The sequence below is a fragment of the Setaria italica genome, chromosome III (assembly GCF_000263155.2).
Source record: "Setaria italica strain Yugu1 chromosome III, Setaria_italica_v2.0, whole genome shotgun sequence".
NCBI lineage: Eukaryota > Viridiplantae > Streptophyta > Magnoliopsida > Poales > Poaceae > Setaria > Setaria italica.
The window spans coordinates 23,516,910-23,539,564 of record NC_028452.1 but is presented as its reverse complement, the minus strand read 5'-3'; the positions used below and the strand labels follow the sequence as shown (position 1 = coordinate 23,539,564).

The following is a 22,655-nucleotide window of genomic DNA, read 5'->3' as shown; positions in this document are numbered from 1 at the left end:
AGGTCACCATCTTCCAGAAACAAAATTTAGGATCGGTCTTAGTGGATTCGATATATACCTTGGAAACTCTAAAAGGGAAAAAACACTACATCCGACACCATGCACTTGCAATGTTAGAGGGTTGTCGTAACCCATGTCAATAGCAGAACAGCTACCATCCTTGACATTCCTATGCTACCATCCTTGACATTACTATGTCTTAGAGACTAAGCCGGAAGCTCTTCCGATAATAGGATTCGGTCTTTTCTTTTGATGCTTGCTTTGGCTTTAATGGTTTTCCAAACACCAACATTGGCATGTACCACGGGTATTTGAAGGTCTCGCCAAAAGATACGACCGGAAACCCAACAAACGACTTGGGCCGAAAGCAGCCGAACCAGCCCAAGAGGAAAGACCCTGACCTGCCTAGACCAGGCTTGGAAACCGACTATGACTCCAGGCGGAAGGTTCCACCACGAAGGGGTCAGGCCCTACTCAGGTCGGGGGTTGGATGCTCCACTTCGCTGCCGACCCCAACCTATCGGCTAGGTCGAGTCAAGATGATCTTAGAGCAGCCACAGCGTGCCGTACGTGGCGATGCTTGCAAATATCAAATCACCGTGTTTTGTTCTCTCGCTGCAGTGTTGGGCATTGACAACGTAGGGCCCGCTAGCAATTTTGAAGTAGTACGAACAGTTACTTTCTTTCTCACTGACAACATGCGACCAAGGAAACTGTGACTTGCCATTGGACGGAAACTATATTCTAGTGCGGCATCGATGAAAGTAGAGTCATCGGTGTTGAGTTTTTTTCGATCTAGCGTCGCCTCTAGCAGTGTGTCAATCGATGCTAAGGAGGAAAGAGAAAAACGAAGCATCGCTTTTAGGACACGCTGGGGGGTGTTTGGGAGGCATGTGCTAAATTTTAGCACATGTCACATCGGATGTTCGGATGCTAATTAGAAGGACTAAACATAAGCTAATTATAAAACTAATTGCAGAACCCCTATACTAATTCGTGAGACGAATCTATTGAGTCTAATTAATCCATAATTAGCACATGTTTACTGTAGCAGCACATTGTCAAATCATGGACTAATTAGACTTAATAGATTCGTCTCGCGAATTAGACTCCATCTGTGCAATGGGTTTTGTAAATAATCTATATTTAATACTCCTAATTAGTATCAAACATCCGATGTGACGGGTACTAAACTTTAGGAGGTGTATCCAAACATCCCCTTATCCACCCTTCCGCGGACCCTGAGGCTACTCACGACTGGACATGCACACACGGGTCATCACGGAGGAGGGCGAGGAAGTCAAAGAAATGGTATCAGGCAAGACTAGGGCCAAACGCCAAGCCATAGCTCTCGGCTCGTTTGTAGCTCGTCTCGGTCAAATTTTTAACGGTTATAGATACCTGGGTACCCTCATGGAGGGCTCAGCTGACCACTAATGGGCCGGCCCGATTTGATGAAGAAGGCAGAAGATAGAGTCCGACTAGGGCTCTCCACTTGTTGTAATCCGACTAGATCCCATCTGTACTTGCCATGTAACCATACCCCTCAGAGTATACAAGGGGAGGTAAGGGTACCAATCCTACCATACGAACCCTAAACACCCGAGCGTATGGCGCAATACAATCCTCCAAACAGGATGTAGGGTATTACGCTACACTAGCGGTCCGAACCTGTATAGATCAAGTTCATAGTCTTGCGATCCTTTCTGCCTATAAATCAACCATCTAGGTACCCCCTAGGTGGACTGCCGGTCACCGGCAACATCCTAATAAATCTTTCCCAAAAACTAGTTAATTGGGGATATCCCAATATTGCATTCATGATTTTTGGGAGAGTTGCTTTTGCAGTTCCTCAATAATCATCCTAATCCAACTACCGTATTGGAAGAGTCACAATTCCCCTTTTATTTTGGGAGGGTTGGGGTGAATTATTGGTTTGCTCCAATAATTAATTATTTGGAAAAGGGATTGGGAAAGGGATATCCTGGGGCACTGATTTTTTACCAACATTTCTAATATGATAGTTGAATTAGGAAAAGGGAGACTGAACAGGATCTTTATCCAACTAACGAGGAGAAAAAAAAAGACAAAACTAACATTATTTAGCAGTATCTTTTGATCAAATATGTGGTATATTGGATACAGCAGCACTATATTTCTTTCTTCCTAGGGATAGCCATTTAGTTTGAGAATTAGTTATTGAGTGAGGTTTTTGTTTTGAACTTTATTCTGAGGGAGTAGTGTTTTGTTATCACTTTCTGAAGCCGGAATTTTCATTTAACGGGCCTTCCTGGGCTCCGAGGGCCATGCCAAATTGAGGGAACTTCTACTTTCAGCCCTTGCGTGAATCACGTGGCCGCAGAATCCCAAGCCATGGAACGGGTATGACGTGAAGGAAAGGTGAGAGACAAGCTCAAGTTACCTAAGCAGCTAAGCTTAATTGCAGTTAAATTAGTCGCTGGCACTAATACAGTCGCTGCCGCGGAAAGGGGGATCGCGCGAAATGGAGCTCTCGCCGGCGCCGGTCCCGGCGGGGAGATGGGCCGACCTCCCAGAGGACATCGCCGTCGCCGTCGCCTCCCGCCTCCAGGTCGGAGCCTCTCTCCCCCTCTTTCTGAGGTCCTAAAGGGTTCTCCCGTTGACTCCGCTGGCTCGAACCGCGTGCAGGAGGCCGACGTGTGCGCGCTCGGCGGCTGCTCGCGCTCCTGGCGCACCGCCTGCGACGCCGACTGCGTCTGGGAGCGCCTCTTCCGCTGCCGCTGGCCGGCCGCCGCGGCGGAAGCAGCGGTGGCGTCCCGTGTGCAGGTAGGTAAAGAGGGACCAAGTTGAGCTCTTGATGTAGCCATATTCGGATCATGTGGTCATCATAGCTCAATTTCACCGGAATTTTGTTAGTCATACTAGCTCAATTTCACCAGAATTCGAGCCTCGAGCTGTACATCTTCGGGACTTCTAGTATCAATGTATCATCCTGCCTTTAGGCTCGTACTGGAATTTTATCTGTTATGCTAATTGATAACAAGGAAAGTTTTCATATACTTGATCTGAGATTAATATTAGTACTATTTCTTTTCTATGCCAATCAGAAAACTGTTGTTCACTGCAATACAAGTTCTTGAATTTTCTACTGAAAAAGTGACCCTCACCTTTATGTTCTAAGTCTTAACAAATGGGAGAATGGGCAATAATCAAATATACTTACCCTTGGTTTCTGCTAGATTGTAGGGCATGTGTAGATTTAGGTTCTCAATGTACCTAGAACTATTATTTGGAACAAGGACACGTACGTCCTGCTATCCATGTGCATTATTCTTCACTTAACGCAGTGGCATGTTCCCTCCAACCTTATTGTTCATGATGTGCTGATTATAAATGCTACCATCTCTTTTTCCTGAATTGGCTCATAAGTCATAACTTACAGTAAATGTTTAAGTCTTCACCTTTGGTTCAAAAATATTACATATTTAACTGATTCTGTGAATAAGAATTTTCATCATTTGAGCATAAAACTACAAGAATTAGATCCTAGTCCATTTTAAGGCTCAACTTTTTAGTGGACACAGTTGGCCCTCCAAGCTTCATCTCCTTCACTTTCTGTGAGGTCTCTTAGAGAGAGAGAGATAGAAGAGTGATTGGTTCTGCATGCAAGTCAGTAGCAGGCTACCGGAACCAAAATATGGAGCAGAGCAATACCTGCCTACTGCAAGTCTATGGTTCTCTTTAGGGTACATTTTGGATGTTTTCAAGGTTTAATGTATTCCTTTTAGAGAATTTGATGCAAAGGTTAAAAAATAAGTTCACCGCAACTTTGAATATCTGATGTACTATTTCCGGTGTATTCTTTTCATATACTTATATGCTCCCAGGATACTGAATGGATAGCTGATCAAGCTTTCAACTTTCTGCAACTTATGCTGCAGGGATGGAAAGCTCTCTACATGAACCAACACAGAAGAATGGCTGTTGCAATATCTAATGTGGTTGAATTTGTGGGGAGCAGCTTAAATAATGGGTCGCTTGAATCTGAATATTATCTGAAAGCTATTGCTGATCTAGCATTGATAGCTGATATAGGATTTCTCGATGTCCAGTTTTTCTTGTTTTCAAGGAATCACAGTGCAATAATAAATCTCATTGGATTGCACTACTCAATTTCATCTTTGCATGTGCCGGTGAGTTAAGCATTCCTGATGATTTTGCTGCACTTCTATTATGGCTAAACAGGCTTCATGTTGAAAGTCTACACTGCTTCATTTCTAAATTGCTAAAGCCACTGTTAGCAAACTGTTTTGGCCCCAAACTGATTGATCTTGTATTTCATCCCAAGAAATCAGAAATTGTTACATGCGCTCAAGCTTAATTCTGGCAAAATCTATGTTTTTCCTTTGAAGCAGCCATGTCTTTGCTAGCTGCTTTGCAAACTATAAGAGTAATTAGTAACCACTGTATATAGGCATCACATATTTTCTCTATTTTGTCATGTACCACCATATGCCTGATGTACTCTGTATTGCCAATCATAGATCGAAGTATGGAGATGCTCAAAATGACCACTTCAGATAAAATATTATCATGCTTAAAGCTTTGGATGCAAGAGTTGAAAAATTGTCTGAATGTTTCTTTTGGATAATGTCAGATACTTTAACCGGAATGATCTAACCAAGCTTTGGGCTACTCATTAACTATAGTTCTGACACAGACTTTGCCCCTTTTTTCCCCAGCCAACTGAAGTCAGTAAAGCACTCCAAGCTTGCCAAGTAGCAGGAAGGAAAGTATGTGTGAACTTGCTCAAGCTTGGTAGGTGGTTCTATGGTTTCCGATTGCGTGATGAACATGAGTCTCGTAAAATATCACTGAATGAGCTCACCATGTCTGAGGGAGCAGAAGTTTTAGCCATTCTTAACCGTGGAGCTGTTCATGAGGTATTTCGTCTCCGGGTCAGTTTGGCGGACATGGATAAGTGATCTGAAAGTATGCACACCATAAGTACTTCAGTACTTGGCTTATTGTGCCCTTTGTAAATATGTATGACTTTTGTGCCCTCGTGGCTCTGCTTAGTTGTAAATGCAAGCATAGGTATAGAACCATGTAAACTTTTATTACATAGTCTTGTATAAAATAAATAATAAAGGGCCATGTGTAAGTTGGTCCTACACATTTCGCCATTTATTTGATAAGCTCTGTTGAATGTTTTCTATTTTCATCTCCCATTGTTACTTCTTACCGTCTACTGCAGTAATGATCCATTATTTTCTGTAGGTAATAGATATATTGTTAAGAGTATATTTGGTAGGCTATGTATCCCGGAGGTGTCCTGTATTTGTTAAGAGTCTCTGTATTCAGTGAACTGGTTTTGAGAAATAACTGAAATATCTGACCAACATAGGTAATACCACGGTTGGAAGAACTACTCCTGTATCACAGTAAACCTGATATATTCAGAAGTCTGCCATAGTTTCTTGAATTGATCTCACTGAGTTTAGCACGCACGTACCAAAAAAACATGCATTTACATGTGGCAATAACTCTGATAAATTCACGTTATTTTTCTTCTTTCAAAGGATAGTAGATATCTTCTTATTTTATTGTCTACATAATAAAAGCTTTCAGACTAGTATATCTGATGGCATTGACATGTGACAACACTGCATTGCCATCTCTCTAATACCTACGGGATCAGAGACAAAGATAGTGCTACCCCATCAAGGTGTCCAAATGTTAAAGACGCCTCATGTCGAAAGAGACCAGTGAAGTTAGTGCTAACATATTTTGAGACTAGTCTCTCTGCAGGAATCTCTGAAACTGAGTCTTTCAGTAACAGTGAGGTTTATTTTCTCTAACACAATGTAAATTCTCACAAGCGCGATCTAAGGTTGATGACCAAACCGATCCAATGAAGATGAATAAAATCCTCACATATCGTGCAACATACTAAAGATCTCATTGGTAACTCCAACTCTTAAAAAAGGAGGAAAGGAAAGAGAATCATGAATTGCAGAAAAGCATCAGGATCCTTCCTCTAACATAACATGGACAAGGACAATAGCTTTATGATAAGCACAAAATCAACTAGCTGAATACGATCTCGTTACGAGTGCTGAGTTCTTCAAAAAGAAATTTTGAAGTAGAGACCTTTGGCGAAATCTTTTAGTATTTTATAACTTTGTGCTCTTTAGTGTTTTCCTTATGGAAGCCACTAGTCCATCCAGGTTCATAGAACTAAAGAAGAACTACCTAACAAGCAGCGAAGGTCTCTGAGTCTCTCTGTTGCCTAATTGCATTCTAAATGTTCTGATCGTATTGAAACCTCAAGAAACAGAGAAGAGAAGTAGGAAGTCTGCCATGGTTTGAATATAATGTTGATAGCTTCTTGAATTGATCTCACTGAATTTTGCAAAAAAAAAAAAAGCCATTTACATGTGGCAATAACTCTGATCAACTCACGTTATTTTTCATCTTTCAAAGGATTTTGGACATCTTTGTATTTTATTGTCTACGTCATGTTGTTGTCAAAGCATATTTTGTATTCTGATGTGACACGGAAAATTTTATTGAGACTAGTATATCTGATGGCATTGACATGTGACAACACTCCATTGTCATCTCTAATCCCTATTGGATCTGAGACGACCATAAAGCTATCCCATCAAGCTGCCAAAATGTTAAAGCGCCTAAAAGTTGAAAAAAAAAAAGAGACCAGTGAAATTCGTGATAACATATTCTAAGACTGGATCTCATCCCTCTGCAGAATCTCTGAATCTGAGTGTTCGGTAACAGTGAGGTTTATTTTCCCTAGCCCAATGTAAATTCTCACAAGCGCGATCATGTAAATTCTCACTAGTCGATCAAGGTTGATGATCAAATCGATCCAATGAAGAGAAATAAAATCCTCACATATCTTGCAACAAACTACAGATCTCATTGGTAGCTCCAACTCATAAAAAAGGGGGAAAGAAAGAGAACCATTTTGTTTTTTGAAACGAAAGAAAGAGAACCATGAAATGCAGAAAAGCATCAGGATCCTTCCACTCACGTGGACAATGACAATATCTGGATGATAAGCACAAAATCAACTAGCTGAAAACGGTCTTGTTATGAGTGCTGAGTTCTTCAGAAAGAGAAACCATATATCTGCCTATAAGTGGAAGATCTTTGGTGAAATGTTTTGCTAGTATTTATTTGTCTAATAACTACTGAAGAACCAACCTAACATGTAGAGAAGATCTCTGAGTATCTCTGCTGCCTAATTGCATTCTAGCTCTGCTGATCGTATCAGAACCTCAAGAAACAGAGAAGAGAAGTAGAAGAGGCACATATCAACAGCAACGCAACACAATAGTTTCAGATAACGTCTACCATTCTCTCCAAAGCTATAACATCAATCAACTCAGGTTGCTAAAATATATACTGATTACAATCATGACTTACGGTAGGACGAACATCACAATTAGGTAGGGTAGAAGAAAATTATTCGACAAGTGAAGAATCAGGAACCGGTGGACGCCTGGCCTGCTCTGCTCTGCTTCGGCCTCTGCTCCGCCATGGAACCTTGGAAACCTCCTCTCAGCAGCAGGGGTAGATGGTGACGCAGCGCCTCGGCCTCTTGGGCTGCGTGCAGAGGAGCATGAACACCAGCGCGATGACGGCGGCGACGAGCAGCCCCAGCAGGTTGAACCCGGCGTCCTCCTCGGACTCGCTGCTGCAGCACATCTTGCCCATGGCGGCGCGCTACCTCCTCAGCTGCCCCGCGCGCGCGCAGAGGAATGGGAGATGGTGGTTGGGAGGAAAAGAGAAGAGATGGTGCCGACGACTGATGACTGGTATGGTGACCCGAAGGAAACTTTGTTAGGACCCTTGGCTTTGAAGGCAGTGTAGTGCTGGAGGAGAGACCCAGTTGTTGGGGCATCGCTATCGGGTCCTCAATGATGCCATCCCCTTGAGCCTCCTCCTCCTCTCCATCCTCCCAAGATGGAGAGGGGACAGCTCAGCTCGCAGCTCGGGCGCCAATCGCACCCACCGCCGGCACTAACACCGCCGCCGGCGTTGGATCAGACTGTTGGGCAGATCAACTACTCATCAGATCAGATATACATATACATATATATATATATTTGGTAATTAGGTCGGGTCTTTTCTTCTGCCATGATGGAATGTTCTGAGGTCCCGGGGATTTTGGTATTTGCGCTTTGTTCGACGGCGATGGCGATGAAAACTACAGGAATCGTGCTATAGCTACTTTCCGGTGAGCCGGTGGTTCAACCTAGGATGGGCGGCTGGTGTAACTGCCATTTAGTTACCTGTCGAAAGCACGCATGGGTAGAGCCCGTCGGTTTCAGCAAGGATACGGCTGAAAACCACAGGACCAGCTACCACACCGAATCGATCCCTGAGGCTAACACTAACATCCACGTACAGTGATGAACTGAGCCGGAGGCTGATGACGGCGACGCCGAAAGCAACGCGGGTAACGTAATTCGGCGACAGTTTCGTTTCATGTGTCCTGGCTCTGTGAAGGGGAACGCGTAGCCACCAATGAGCGCTGGACAACGTGGTCACGTTGCGTACCGGCTCGGCTCCGTCCATGGGCGCCTCTCGCCATGAGTCGTCGTCGTCGTCCTTGGTAAACGCGGCACGTTCTTTTGCGTAGAATAGCGAGGCAGGTGACGACGGGCCTTTTGTTGCGTTGCAGCTTCGCGCTTGCATTGCCAGCGGAAGACGGCCGAGCCGGAAGCTTCTTGCGATCCAGCTTTCTGAGACTGTTTGGGATCATGCATGGATGCTCCTTTTGCATGATGGGAAAAATTCGGCATGAGCATCATCAGTTTGGACATCTGTGCCTGGGGTCCACTGTGCGATATACACGTACTGTTCATCGTTCCGAGCTATTTGTTTACTGGCGTTCAGATTTGTAGGCGTGGCGCCCTTGCGGTTGCACCTAACCTTCACGCTGCGTGGTACCAACGCCATGGCATGATCGCATCTGCTTGTAACATGCAGTAGTATTCGGTTGACGTTGACCCAACCATATGCACCTGCCGCGTATCATTGAACCCCCTTTTTGTCTACGGAGTTTGCGTGCCAACTACTTCCCATTAAAAAGCTATGCAAATCTGTCAAAACTTGAGGTAAACCAAGGTAGATAGGAACATGAAAAGTGTTAAACGTCTTTCTGACTCGCCCCTTGCTAGTCTTTTCCTTTTTTAAGTTGGGCCATTCCTCTCCTCTCCACACCTCGCTTAGAAGCTTCCATGTGGCAGAAATCAGTCATCTTATATGAATTCCCCTGCTTTTCTATAGTGAATAAAGCCAATGAATAGTCCCAGGACTGCTAACTTTTCTCATGTCTGCAGTGATGTTGTAGTGGCTTTATGGGAAAACACGTGTGTACGTCCCTTCTCCGTCAACGGCGATGACAGCGACGATAGCAGGCCAAGGCTTCAATCTGGATCTCGGTTCTTTCACAATTCCACGGGTTGAGACATTCCTCTATGGTGCTTCGGAAGTATTCAGATGCGCCGCGTGGTTGTTGGCTTATGCCACAATCTAAAAGGTTAGGATCCTCATGGTACGGTTGGAGCTTGGAGGCATGCTTCCAACCTTTTGTGACGACACACGGCGGAGGGCACTGAAAACTATATATACAAGATAACATGTCCGTAATTTCTTCTTTGATGACTGTACTTTTTTTTCCAATTTTAAATGTTTAATATAATTTCAACCTATTGGCAGAAAAGAAAATGATCAAGAAGGTGAGCCAGCCCAAGAATCAGAGAGAGACTATGAGGTAATGGGCCAGGACCCAGGAGCACATAAATAGCCCGATGGGCCGATCCAAGAACTGGGCCGCCATGCCCAAGTTCTTCGTGCATCAATCGATCTCACGAATAGGCAGCAGAAAGTGCAGAACCGTGTGATCCACTGATCCTGCAACCGAACGCGAGTCGCCGCGACGCGATGACGCAAGAATGGATTGGTTCAGCTGTACTCCCTCCGTTTCAAATTACTAGTTCTCGGAGAGTCAAATGTTTGATCAAAATTATAGAGAGTATAATAAAAGTCTATGGCACCTAATAGATATAGTATGAAAATATATTTAATGAAGAGACTAATGATATTTATTTGGTATTATGAATGTTAGTACTTTATTGTATAAATTTGGTCAAACTTAAGATGTTTTGACTTTCTAAAAAAGTTGGAATAACTTTAATTTGAAACGGAGGGAGTACTCAACTACTCACGCGCGGTTCGCAAGAATGGATTGATCGATCGAGCATATATATATTGATTACACGTAGTACAACCAACGCATCACAAACCGAAATCCAACAACAAGAACAACATGTCGTTTAGTTTGCTTGGATCGATGATGCACTCGCTGGTCGCTGCACGTCGTCTCTTCGCCTCCTCCTAATCAATTAGTTGGCCGGCGGTTCGCTTGCGGTGGTGGTGGCAGCGACGGCGGTAGCGGTTTGTTCGTCGCTGGCGTTGATCTTCTTCTCCGCCGCCGACGACTCAGCTGGGACGACGGGCGCCGCCGCCCCCTCCGCCTTGGGCTCGTCGACCGGTTTGGCCTCCACGGGCTCCGTGGTGTTCTGCTTCCCGGCTGATGACTCCCCTGCAAAAACAACGTACATTTTCCATGCATCAGTTGTTAATTCTCGTGAATTGTGATCGGCAAAAATCAAGAATACTATGAACATCTCGTAAAGAGATTGTAAGTGTAAAATCGATCTTGAGTAGCATACTCACCATCCTCCTTGGTCGGAGCAGGAGACGTCGCCTTCTCCTCCTCCTCGGGTTTCTTCTCTGCCTTCTCCTCCTCGGCCGCCTTATCTGCCTCCTCCACCGGCGCCTCCTCGGCCATGGTGGACTCCGGCAGCTGCTCCTCCTCCACTTTCTCGGCTTGCTGCGCTTCAGGTGCCGGCGCAGCGGATGCCTCGGGCGCCGTCGAAACAGCAGCCGCCGGGACAGCGACGTCGTCGGCAACATCCTTCTTCACGGCCGCCGCATCATCGTCCTCTTTCTTCTCCCCGGCGACGGCAGTGGCGGCGGGCTTCTCGACGGACACCACCACAACGTCCGCCTTTGCCTCGCCGGCGGCCCGCTCCTTCACGAAGCCGTCATTCTCTTTCTTCTCGTCGACAGCCGTGGCCGCGGGCTTCTCGTCGGAAGCCGCCTCGACGACGCCCGCCTTGGCCTCGCCGGCGGCCGGCTCCTTCACGACGTCCTTGACGGCGACGGCGTTGTTGGCGGAGGACGACGTGGAGGATGAGGTGTGGTTTTGGCCCGTGGAGACGGAGGACTTCCTTCGGAGGAGCTTGCCGTCGGCGCCGCTGGCGGTGGTGTTGCCGGTGGCCACGGCCTCCTTGGAGCCACCGCAACCCATGGCCGGCCGGCGCTGGCGACGCCGGCGAGACGGAGGAGGAGGAGCGGTAGAGAGAGAAGGCGATCGGAGAGGGAACGGGCGGAGGAGAGGAGTCGCCGGGCGAGCTTGAAGGATCGGAGGCAAAGGGACGCTGCGGTGGCACGGCCGCTTTTATAAGCCACACCCGACCCGACGTGCTCGCATGCATGGCAACCACACGCGAGGAAAAGTCAACGCTGACGCGTGGGCCAACAAGGGGTGCACGACAAGTTTGGAAAGGCATGGACAACTGGACAAAGCTAGAAGAGGTTGGCAACGCATCGTTGCATTGCATGCGCGTGCCGCCCCCGATTTTCTCCCTCAGATACTCCGTCGGCCGGCGAGCCGGCCGCCGAAATGCGGTTTCTTTAGCTCTGCCAGTCACCAACTCGTCGTTTGGTGAGGTTCATTCGTCAGCCGGGGACTTGATCAGCCGGCAACAGGCCAGCCGATTTTGGAGGTACATGTTTAGACAATGGCAAGATCCAAGATGTACTACCATAGTAGCATCATATCGGAGATTTCTATATAGTGATAAAACAGCAACCAATTATCACCAAATCGTAAATGCCTTATTTGACTAGTTCCATAAACTTGTGATAGTTTCTTGCCGAACTTTGGCAAGAAGCCAAGAAAGGAGAACATGGAGGATATGATCTCCTGGTTAGTCTTCAGGCAAACCTTTTAGAGTTCTATACAAATTAAAACTACGCTGTTCTATTTCTATACGCTCCAGTATTTGTCACCCTGAAATGTATGGAACTATGGAAGTCCACGGACTAATGTGACCATCATGACGCGACAGTAGTTTCTCTCTGATTAACTACCTTAGTATCCTCTGAAACTCGGCCGCTCCAGGAAAGATCAGCAAACGCCCGGCCCAGGAGCTTCATCTCCGATACCCCATTCTCATAGGTGCAGAAGGTAACCGAGCGACATGCCAACAACTGCCATGTAGACGACAAAAAGCAGGGGAAAACCAGTGCTGGAGTGAACCTGTGCAGCGCCCGCCTTTTTCAAGAATACCTATTCAGAGAGATGCAAACAGTTAGATATGAACGCAGGAAAGCTAGTGGAGAAAACCGTTTACAATGTTTACTGAGTGCGAGTGGTAAGTTATTCCAGCATGTGAATAATCGAACTTTCAAACAATACACAGGAAGCAGCTGGAGATTGCAAAGAACAATAAAAAGAAATTTTGATACACATTTACGGGTTCATAGTTTGGGATAATTTTAGAGGGGACGAATTTAGAAATTTTAATAATCTGGATACTAAAAATGTTGAAGTTATAAATTAGAAAATTGAAAAAAAAAATATTAACCTAAATGCAAGCACAAGCTATATGAGTATCAATAAACCCTACAGCTTGTAGCCCACTAGTTTAGTCAAAAGCTACTCGTCACCATTCAATGCAAAACACATGCCAACAGTAGCCATTTGTTTGGGCTTGTAAGTTAGGACCACTGTCCCAAGGTATTAGTCCCCCCATCCCAGAATATAGCTACGTTTAGGTTTTTTAAAAGTCAAACCTTTTTAACTTTAACCAACAATATCCCTACAAATAATTTATTTCAAACAGAAAAGGTTATATATTATAATAGTTGGTTTCAAGATAAATCTACTAACATCATTTTTATGTTATTAGTCTCTGTGATTATTTCGCAATTTATAGTCAAAATTGAAAAGATTTGACTTTGAAAAAGTCTAAATGTAGCTATATTCTGGGACAGAGAGAATAGATTCAGAAATGGAACTACAAGTTTTGGTAGTTAAGAGGTTAGAATAAGAGGTGTTTTCCTCTGGTGGAAACAGGCAAACATCCCACCACATTGGTAGGGATTTAGGTATGGAAAGCTGGAAGACCACATGCAGTCTTGGTGCTAGATGCCATGGATGTATTTGACAGAGTTCTGCGCCAGGTGACTTCACTTGACTTAAGTGGACATAGGGATGAAAAGCATGGCAGCCCTACGCCAAACTCAAACATATGTATATGGAGAGCTTATAATTGTTCTTTCAAGCTTCAGTTATCATGAACATGGGCACAGAAGAAAGTTACTGCAAGATGGTTCATATCATTAATGCAACAAAAATTTACCAATTCTTTCCGTAACTTATCCCGCTCCTGGAGGGTAATTTTGGTCTCTTCCCTCAGTTTTACAATCAAAGTTTCAGCCTACAAAATAGGATGATCCAACAAGCATTTCAGAAAAGGAATCTCTTAAGAGATTCAACATTCAAACAATCGAACTCAAATATTTAGCACTATATCTTCCTTACCTCTTCAAGTTTTACTTCAAGATTGTTAAGTTTCATCTGTAAAGTGTGAACATCTTCAGTTACCTGCTAAAGGGGTAATAAATAAAGTTAACAGCAGACTGAAGTAAACACATCACAACTGTTGATTGCTAACCTAGTGCATGTATTTAAAATTCATCACCAAGACAAAGTATAGTGATGAAATTTGTGGTAATGGATTCAGAATAAGCTAAAAAGAGAGCAGAACATGAACGATACTTGAAAAGAAGCTTACATGAGATATATGAAGGTCATCGGTATTGGTAGATTCTATATCACTTAACGGTGGAACTTCACTTGGAGTAGGAGTATATTCCAATGGTGGAGATTTCAAGTATGCACTTGTTTCTGTTGACGAAAATTGAGATTCTACAGAGATAGAAGAGGTTTCTTGCAGACTGGGAGCAGATTCCGACAAAGTAAGTGAAGTTTGATTTGGTGGGACTAGAAAATCTTGCAGAACAGTAGGACCTTGTTTTACAGAGGAGGAAATTTCACTGAAAGTAGCAGGGGTTCCTCTTAAAGGGGGAAAACTTGGTTTCAGGGGATGACGAACTTCATTCACCACATTAGGTGCTTCATTCACATTATTCAGTATTTCCTCTGCCACAGTAACCCCAACTGGTTCCTTGGCATGCAGAACTCCATTGATGGGTTGCTCTACTTGATCCTGAGTCATGCTGACAAGGACAACTTTCAACTTCTTCTCCTCAATATATCGGTCAGTTTCTTTGGAGAACTACAATGACAATGAAGGTTCAGACAAACTAAAAATAGAGAGAAAGATGCAAAGCAACATCACATAAGCCAAGCACAAACTGTTGCATACTTACAAAAGCAGGAACATTGTCTTCATCAGCTGTGCCAAACGGAACAACTGTGGTCTGCACAAGAAACTTGTCTTTTATTTGCGGATCTGGTGAAGCATTCTTTGGCGCTTGCATAGTAACTACATTTTATATAAACAACAAAGTTAAATAAAATAAATAAAAAAGGAATAAATTTCACTTTGAAGAAAAAAAACAATCCACCATGGTATTCTAGGAAAAGACCATCTAGCTTGCACAATACTCTACTGCAATCAATTCCAAATATGCCAAAGCACCAATCTCACCATTAGCCAGTAAATACAACATTTACCTGTAAAATCACGTGATTCCAGTGGAAGAATAACTCCTACATTTGGTCGGACACAATATCTTTTTGGGGAAGTGGTTTTAACCTATTAAATATTCAAATGCCAAAGTTATCAAAAGAGAACTGATATCAATGTGCATGTATGAAAACATTAGGTCTTAAATTATTTCTTCTAAAGAAAATACACAAACTGTGAAGGCAGACTACAACTGTTAAGGAAAGTGTGCCATCAAGCTAATCCATACACAGTATGAGAAAATCTGACTTCACAGCACAAAACCATGAACCATAATTCATAACATAAAATTGGAGACCAACCTTGAATGCAACATATTGATCCGACTTGTTCACAAGACGGACACAACATGAACTCTGCTTCTTCACCTCAACTGATAACAAGTGAAAGTCAGATAAATATCAGGAGATGGTAGACTGGATAACAATTTGAAGTCATGTATTAGACTATATGAATCCTAGTTATTCATCAAAAAAAGAAAGAGAAAGAATAGCATGTTAACATAAAATTACAAAGACAGCTATAATAACTAGAGCTTATGAGCTATGAGAATACGCGCTACAACTTCATCTAAATTAACCAATCTAAGATACAGATTTCGGTATTATTCAAATCCTATGGAAAGGCATGTGATATTATTTGATTAAATGACTGCTTCATGCAGTCTTTAAGTGTAAATCAGTATGATTTATCAAGGCGGAGCAAAGCCATTTGATAAGTATTTACGATCATGATGAGTTACTTCAGGCTACAAAATGGCAGAACCAACCAGATTCACAAAAATTTTCCGTGATGGTTGGTTACTGTAGCAGTCCCGGCCTTAAATACCCGTGCTAACAGTAGCACTGGAAATACCAGTACCCACCAGCAAAACTGGTAAAAGATGGCAACCATAGCTGGTTTTTGTAACTCAGGTACTAAAAGTACTTGCAATTGTTTTGTTTCATTTCCAATTCACTTTCTCTAATTACCAGTATGTTGCCTCGATATAGCCACCATTTATTCTAGAATCTAGATCTCTAGTAGATTCCTATTATTCTGTTTCTCAATTCTGGCCATATTAATCCCCACTTTTCCTGTTCAGCTTGTTTCACAATACATACGTAATTTCTTCTTTCTTTAGCTAAGCTCATTCAAGTATACTGATATACAAGACTACCACCAGCCTTTCAGTACTTGTCCGAACCACGCAGTGAAGGATGAAACAGGAATTCCAAACAGGTTCCAGATCTCATCCTTGAATGATAAACATAACAGATTTTTTGGGATGATGCAATAGGCCTGAGACTTCTATACAGATATGAACACCCAAAAAATTCACTCCATTAAAAAATAAAGTTCATCAATTTTTTAGCCATGAATGCATAAATCATTTATGCATCATATCTTGCAATCATATACAATCAATAATATATCCCATCTGGCACAAAAGCTGAAATAAATTAGTTTGCTTACTCTACTAGTAATTATTACTATTAAGTACTGTGTTGAATACAGCAGTCTAGTAGAGTCCCCCTAACCTCTTTCAGCCCAACAACACGTTCTGCTATTATTTTCTCTCATCACAGGAAAGTGGTGAACTTATATCATATTAACCAATTCATCAAATGGACATTTGTGGCAAGCAGATCTGTCACAACTCACATGCCTGCCCATTAAACCACAAAACTGTACTCAACAAATGAACTACCTATGCCAGTATAACATCCAACCACAAGCATTGCCACCACAAGAAAGGATCCATCCTCTTAAATAGCAGCTTTATGAATTCTTGTCCTTAAAAAATATATAGGTAACATGTTACAAAGTGTTAACGCCCGCAGCAAGTCCCTAAATTTTGTATATATTCACTGGAGGAGGAGGGGGGTTATGCATTAATGCATCTAACTAAATGAACCGTGAAAATCTGTAACTCCATCGTTACACAGAGTAAAGTAAAAGTACACGGTGCAGAACCAAATTTCAGGTAAAAATCATCACCTAGCATGTTACAAACAATGCAAAGTCCCCCCCCCCCAATAAATAAATAATGGGAGATGAAACATAATGTTCCATTCCTCAAGCCTTTGACAGGCTGATTTTACTCTGTTACCAACCATGCACAAACCAGTCCTATTTTGTTACCAGTATGTTCCCCTTTAACCCATTTCCAACACAAGGTAATTCATTCACGTTCATTCGTTCGTTCAATACAACTGTAGGATTTTGTTTTATCAAATAAATGGTTACTGACGCGTTTCATTCGCTGTTTTTTGCATCATCACAAGTGTCTAGCAAACATCAAGGAGTCTAGAATGTCACTATTGCAACCAATTTACCAAATGTGTGCATGAGCAACAAGGAGATACGTCATATCCCCACACACCAAACTTCAGAGCCATTGACAGCACAGGAGCTAACATCTGTTCACATCCCAACCACCTATCAGCACTAGCAAGTTGCAACACCAGAATGCACTCGACTTTCTAAGGAAATTTCAACCGTGACTCGGAAACAGACGAATCCGGCTGCAAGCACAAATCATTCTACGAAAAATGCTAAGGCCACGGTTGGTCCCTGAATTTGTTTGCACAAACCTCATGCAATTGGGAGTAATAATTGTATATTAATATAATATTTTCCCTAGACTGTCAGTACGTCGCAACTCGTGAGTACAAGCTGAACCCCGCAAAATCAGTTATCTGTACCATAAAAATCGGTTCACAGTTGCGACAGTACAACAACAGCAAGCAAAATTTCAAATACGAAGCGAACCGGAGCAATCGTCAACAGATCGCTTCGCATTGTGGGAAAAAAAATCCCTAGTACGTTCTATGCGGCAAATCGCAATCGAATCATGGTCAGTTAAACCCTCCCCGCAAAACGCACGGGCTGACGGACCCATCCGCAAAACCCCAATCCGACCCAAGCGGCAGCAGCACACGGCCGAATGAACCGAAAAATTTACGAGTCACCAGGTAACCAGCAAACCGCCTGCGATCGGAGAGGCCAATGCATCAGGCAAAGCAGCCCCGCTCGGTCGGGGACGGGTCATGGCGACTGAACTCGAGCCTCCGGTTGGGCTGGAGCGGAGAGGAGGGATCAGTCAGGGGACGGGAAGAGAAGAGGAGCACGTACAGAGGAAGCGGAGCTCGCGGGGGTGGATCTCGACGAGCGCGTCCTCGCTGCCCATGGCCGCCGCCCGCCGGCCCGGCCGCCCGAGCGAGGGCCTGCGGACCGGGACGGATCGAAGCAGCAACGCTCGCGGCCTCGGCGGTGGTGGTGGGAAGTTGTGCGTGCGGGCGGGCGTGCGCGTGTCGTGCTTGTCTGTCTCGGAGGGGAGAAAAAGGGTGGACGCTGGCTGACTGGGACGCCACTCCGCCTCCACTCCAAACTTCGAAAGGAGGCAACAACTCGAGTCCGAGTCCCCCGGTCCGGCCGTTTCGTGTTTGGGGTTTTCAGTTTCGGCGGCCGAAAAGAAACGCGGTGCTCGTCGGACGAGGCAATTCGGAGCCTATCTAGCTGGGCGGGCATCTTCCGTCTAGTGACACGTAGTGTAGAGAGAAAATGAAGAATGGTTTAGAGCAACTCCACCTACTCCAAATTTAGAGGGGGCTGTTTGGATACACCCTAAGTTTAGTACATGTCACATCGGATGTTTTGATATTAATTAGGAGTATTAAATATAATTTAATTATAAAACTAATTGCACAGATGGAGTCTAATTCGCGAGACGAATCTATTAAGCCTAATTAGTCCATAATTTGACAATGTGGTGCTACAGTAACCATTTGCTAATGATGGATTAATTAGGCTTAATAGATTCGTCGTATAGGAGTTCTACGGTTAGTTTTATAATTAGCTCATATTTAGTCATTCTAATTAGCGTCCGAATATCCGATGTGACCCTCTTAAAGTTGTACCTCGCATTCAAACACTCCCTAAGTAAAAAAAAAACACTCCAGCAAGCCCTCTCTATTTTGGGGAGGCCCCAATTCCCCCTCCACCCTTCATTTCTGAGGATCTCCAGATAATCCTCTGTCAATGGACTATTGCTGGAGTTGAAAACTTTTCTATAACCCCTTTAAAGAATAGAGAGAACCAATCTTTAGATTCGATCTTTAAGAGTTTTGGTTCGAGAGTTATTGTTGGAGTTGCCCTGGAATAGTTAATGTTGTTATTTTGAGACTAATGAGCACGGTACCATGGAACCGGGTGCACCTTAATCCATTTTAAGAATTCGAATAGTTTTACAGTGGTCTACCAGTTCTAAGAACTCAAATTTAAAATATTTAATTTTATTCAAGGACATGCACTACTAACAAATAAAAATCACTGCCCAAGTTTTCAGGGAGATTCTTTTGAAAAAGAAAAATCAAACGAACAACAAATTTACATTCCATCGTGCAAAACCATCTTCCATCTTTTTTTTGTTCTTTTCATAAAAGTTCAACGGCGCATTACATCTAATAAATTTCCAAGCACATGAAAATTATAGAGATACTTCATTGTATTTGTATAAGACATTAGCAAACATGAACATACAAACATTAAAATGAAAATTTCAGATCGTAGTTGAAGAGAGCAGATCTCACGCATGCTGAATAAAAAATCAACGCAAAAGAAAATTACATTGCAATCTCGTTGCGATTTTTCTCAAGCTCGGCATGGAGGAAAATCAGGGGAAAATGTTAATTCCCAAGCACACAACTTCCCAATCTCATGAAAAAATCACACAACATGCACCACGTTCCTCGACGAAATGCTCGTCGCCGTGTTTCTTGCCAAAGCTGCGCACCATGGGGAAGCTCGGGAAAATAACACGCCGTCGCAGGATTCGAGCTCCTCCTTGCCCGTCGATGCCGAGGCAACTACTTGGAATAATTACATTGCATTTGCAGGTTTAACTAATTTGCAAATAATTATGTTGGCTGGAATAATGTTGTACATCCTTCTGCCTGTACCATTGAAGCCAAAATATCATAATACCAAACAAACAAAATCTTTTACTGGAAAACCTCAAATACAAAGTGTATGAATGAGAGACCGTACTTGTTGGGAAAAAAGAGAGATTTGAAGCACAAAGAACTCTGTGACAGGCACACAAGCAGGTCTAGTGTCGAAATGAACAGCTGCTATCGATATGATCACATATTCATATCTGACTCATTCGTTGCTTAGCCTTGTCGTCATTTGAAAAGATTTAATCCTTAATCAAACCCTTGCAGCAAATCGAACAGTGATTAGGTAAGAGATTAAGACCCTACCGTTCGAATAAAAAAATACATTAGCTTGTCTGCCTAATCGTTGTAAGGAAAATAATCATCCTGCCCTTCTCATAACTAAATGCGCTGAATCCTATGGGTGTATGGCTGCTATTTGACATGGCTGTTCCAAGGATTACCATTGCACACGTCCAGGCGTGGTGAGGTATCCATGTTGTGGGCATGAAAACACAAACTGAGATAATGAGAGCTGTTTTCTTCATCTAAAGCTACTGATCCAGTGATAGCAGTATGCATGAACACTGATAAAAGTAAAGCTAATGGTACAATTCCCTGTTGCTATCCATTCACCTAAAGCAAAATAAGATTTGAACCTTGGATGTTATTACCGAGTGAAGCAATCAACAACATATTCTGGAAGAAGGTGAAACGAATTTATTAGCTTCAACTGGAATTTCATCAAATACCTTAAGTGCAAGCACTAACAGCACAAAGCAGCAAGCAAGGGTACCTCGGACATGGCAAGTATGGCCAGATCAACGGGCGGGAAGCACGGAGCAGGAAGCAGGGCATCAGCAACCTCCTGCTGGCAGGATGCCTCGTCGACCTTAATGGTGGGCAAGCGAATGTTTTGGCGTGGTGAGCGTGGCCATGTCAAGGCAGAGCGCGGCGAATGTCCCCGGGCATGGGAAGCATGACCTCGGGTCGACGCGGAGCACGCGCTGGCCGGCGCCCTCCCCTCGCGGCCACACTGGTGAGCGAGACGACTGGGTGCAGCTGGGTCTTGGGCGACGGCTTGCGACGGTCTTCTCTCTCCCCCGAGCCGCGAGCTCCTGTGCCCCGGCCCCGGCCCTGATCCCCCAGCTCGCGGCAGCGGGGCCGGATCCGGCCGTGCGCGAGCTCCGGGCAGCCGCGGCGGCGTGGGAGAGCCCGAGCTCCGGGCGGCCGACGGCGGCTGGGGAACCCGAGCTCCGGGCTGTCGCGGCGGCGGCTGGGGAGAGCCAGCTCCGGGCGGCCGGTGGCGGCAGCGGAACCCGACGTCCGGGCGGCCACTCCATCTCTATCCCAGCCGGCGGCGACGTCGAGGTCTGGAGAAGGAGAGGAACCCAGGGCGCGAGGAGGCGGCGGTGTGGGAGGCGAGGAGGGGGCTGGGCGCGAGGTGACGCGAGATGAGCAACGACGACAGCGCCGGAGGCGATTCGGTCGGCGGTGAAGCACGACCCGTGTGGTGGGCGCGGTGGGCTCGATTTTATCGCACAAGGCCGAGGCCCATGACCGGTGCCAGTTTACCAGGTGCGTACGTAACTTTTTCTCTTTGGCGATAAACGGGACACGCGGCCGGATTGGACTGGCGGAACCGCGTCGACGCTCCTGAAGGCAGGAAAACTTACGCCAGCGTTCGAATACCATGGTCAAAAATATCGGATGTTCGATGCGAGTGGGAGGACTAAATGTAAGTTAATTATAAAATTAATTATATAACTTTTAATGATGGATTAATCAGATTTAATAGATTCATCTCGTGAATTAGACTTCATTTAATTTTATAATTAACCTATATTTAACAGATCTAATTAGTATCAAATATCCGATGTGACATATTTACCGAATCATGTTTGGATGTGAATATTGTCGATTTGAAAATTGATCATCTTCTCTTCCTCTCCACGAAGGCCGAGCTCCATGACTCCAACCCTTGCTTCACAGGTGACGAATTGGATAGACGGGGATTGGACATGCCTCGCAGAGAGAAGAATTTGGGCTCAATTGCTCACAAAAGAACTAGAACTGGGAGATCAGAGCAAAGCAACAGAAAATGAGGAAGCCAATCTATGCTCGAATGGATCTGCACTACCAGAGACGATGAATTTGAATGGGGCATCATGCTCCGGGTGGAAAGACGCACATATGCCTGGCGGCATGAGAGCAGGCGGAACTCAAAACCTGGAGGCGGTTGCCCATGCCGCATGAGCTCGAAGGCTCGAAGCTCGAACGCGACAAAAGCCGCCGCCGTGGTGTAACGCCCGTAAAATACACCCAGTTAAATCACTCGTTAAAAATACTTTCCAAAATTTTTTCGACCGCCGAGCTCCGTCAAATCCTTTCCCTTCCGTCGGACCCGCCGTCCTGGCCCCGGCTCGTCAACTCTCTTTTTCCGCTCCCCGTAATTTTCGCCGCGTGCCCGTCAAGTCCATCACCGCGCGCAGTCGAATCCCGCAATTTTCGCCATCTTTTTCCCCTCCCTTTCCTCCCTTTCTCTTCCTTCTTTCTTTTTCCTCCTCTTTCTTTCCCTTCTTCTTTTTCCTTCTCTTTCTTCCTCCTCTCACTTCCTCTTTCTTCTCTCTCTCCTTTATTTCTCCCTGCCACCCCACTTGCGCCTGGCGCCCCCTCCCACGCCAGCACGCGCGCTGGGCCGCGCCGCGTTGGGCCGCGTGCCCGCGCCGCGCCGCGCCGCCCCGCCCCGCCCCGCGCCGCGCCGCTTCACGTCGCCCGTGCCACGCCCGCTCGCGCCTTGGCGTCTAGCGCTTGGCTCGGTGCGTCGCGTCGTGTCGCCGGTCGCCGTCCACGAGCTTCACCACCCCGGCACGCCACC

The 22,655-nt window shown here is 44.8% G+C and overlaps 3 protein-coding genes and 1 long non-coding RNA gene across 5 annotated transcripts; 1 reads left to right on the top strand and 3 right to left on the bottom strand.

Annotated features, from left to right (window-relative positions):
- Nucleotides 1-2,431: 2,431 nt before the first annotated feature.
- On the top strand, nucleotides 2,432-5,203 carry LOC101784153. The gene is made up of 4 exons (XM_004962216.3): nucleotides 2,432-2,590; nucleotides 2,668-2,805; nucleotides 3,921-4,172; nucleotides 4,722-5,203. The coding sequence occupies exons 1-4, from the start codon at nucleotides 2,504-2,506 to the stop codon at nucleotides 4,962-4,964; spliced, it is 720 nt and encodes a 239-aa protein (XP_004962273.1). The 5' UTR covers nucleotides 2,432-2,503; the 3' UTR covers nucleotides 4,965-5,203.
- A 5,051-nt stretch (nucleotides 5,204-10,254) lies between these two features.
- LOC101771332 (enolase-phosphatase E1) lies at nucleotides 10,255-11,501 on the bottom strand. Its single transcript, XM_004963759.2, has 2 exons — nucleotides 10,750-11,501; nucleotides 10,255-10,615 (listed from the first exon to the last, which is right to left on the bottom strand). Exons 1-2 carry the CDS (start codon nucleotides 11,384-11,386, stop codon nucleotides 10,416-10,418), a joined length of 837 nt encoding a protein of 278 aa, XP_004963816.1. The 5' UTR covers nucleotides 11,387-11,501; the 3' UTR covers nucleotides 10,255-10,415.
- A 453-nt stretch (nucleotides 11,502-11,954) lies between these two features.
- Nucleotides 11,955-18,196, bottom strand: LOC101785222 (vesicle-associated membrane protein-associated protein SCS2). Of its 2 annotated transcripts, none has more exons than XM_004962218.3 (8): nucleotides 17,976-18,196; nucleotides 15,161-15,231; nucleotides 14,846-14,927; nucleotides 14,539-14,654; nucleotides 13,941-14,444; nucleotides 13,688-13,753; nucleotides 13,506-13,583; nucleotides 11,955-12,430 (listed from the first exon to the last, which is right to left on the bottom strand). In XM_004962218.3, exons 1-8 carry the CDS (start codon nucleotides 18,028-18,030, stop codon nucleotides 12,314-12,316), a joined length of 1,089 nt encoding a protein of 362 aa, XP_004962275.1. In that variant the 5' UTR covers nucleotides 18,031-18,196; the 3' UTR covers nucleotides 11,955-12,313. The 2 variants fall into 2 exon arrangements, with proteins under 2 accessions (XP_004962275.1, XP_004962276.1); XM_004962219.3 differs by having other exon boundaries at nucleotides 13,688-13,750; nucleotides 17,976-18,191.
- Nucleotides 18,197-19,323: 1,127 nt separating this feature from the next.
- LOC101785887 lies at nucleotides 19,324-21,297 on the bottom strand. The gene is made up of 3 exons (XR_214880.3): nucleotides 20,574-21,297; nucleotides 19,890-20,476; nucleotides 19,324-19,795 (listed from the first exon to the last, which is right to left on the bottom strand). It is a non-coding gene; the product is annotated as an uncharacterized LOC101785887 (long non-coding RNA).
- Nucleotides 21,298-22,655: the final 1,358 nt, after the last annotated feature.

Coding starts and splice junctions, on each gene's coding strand:
- LOC101771332 (XM_004963759.2), bottom strand. CDS start 11,386: ATGGGTTGCGGTGGCTCCAAGGAGGCCGTGGCCACCGGCAACACCACC. Junction 10,616..10,749: donor TGCTCCGACCAAGGAGGATG/GTGAGTATGCTA, acceptor TTGTTTTTGCAG/GGGAGTCATCAGCCGGGAAG.
- LOC101784153 (XM_004962216.3), top strand. CDS start 2,504: ATGGAGCTCTCGCCGGCGCCGGTCCCGGCGGGGAGATGGGCCGACCTC. Junction 2,591..2,667: donor CCGTCGCCTCCCGCCTCCAG/GTCGGAGCCTCT, acceptor AACCGCGTGCAG/GAGGCCGACGTGTGCGCGCT. Junction 2,806..3,920: donor CGGTGGCGTCCCGTGTGCAG/GTAGGTAAAGAG, acceptor CTTATGCTGCAG/GGATGGAAAGCTCTCTACAT.
- LOC101785222 (XM_004962218.3), bottom strand. CDS start 18,030: ATGGGCAGCGAGGACGCGCTCGTCGAGATCCACCCCCGCGAGCTCCGC. Junction 14,928..15,160: donor ATCAATATGTTGCATTCAAG/GTTGGTCTCCAA, acceptor AATATTTAATAG/GTTAAAACCACTTCCCCAAA. Junction 14,445..14,538: donor AAGACAATGTTCCTGCTTTT/GTAAGTATGCAA, acceptor TTGTCATTGTAG/TTCTCCAAAGAAACTGACCG.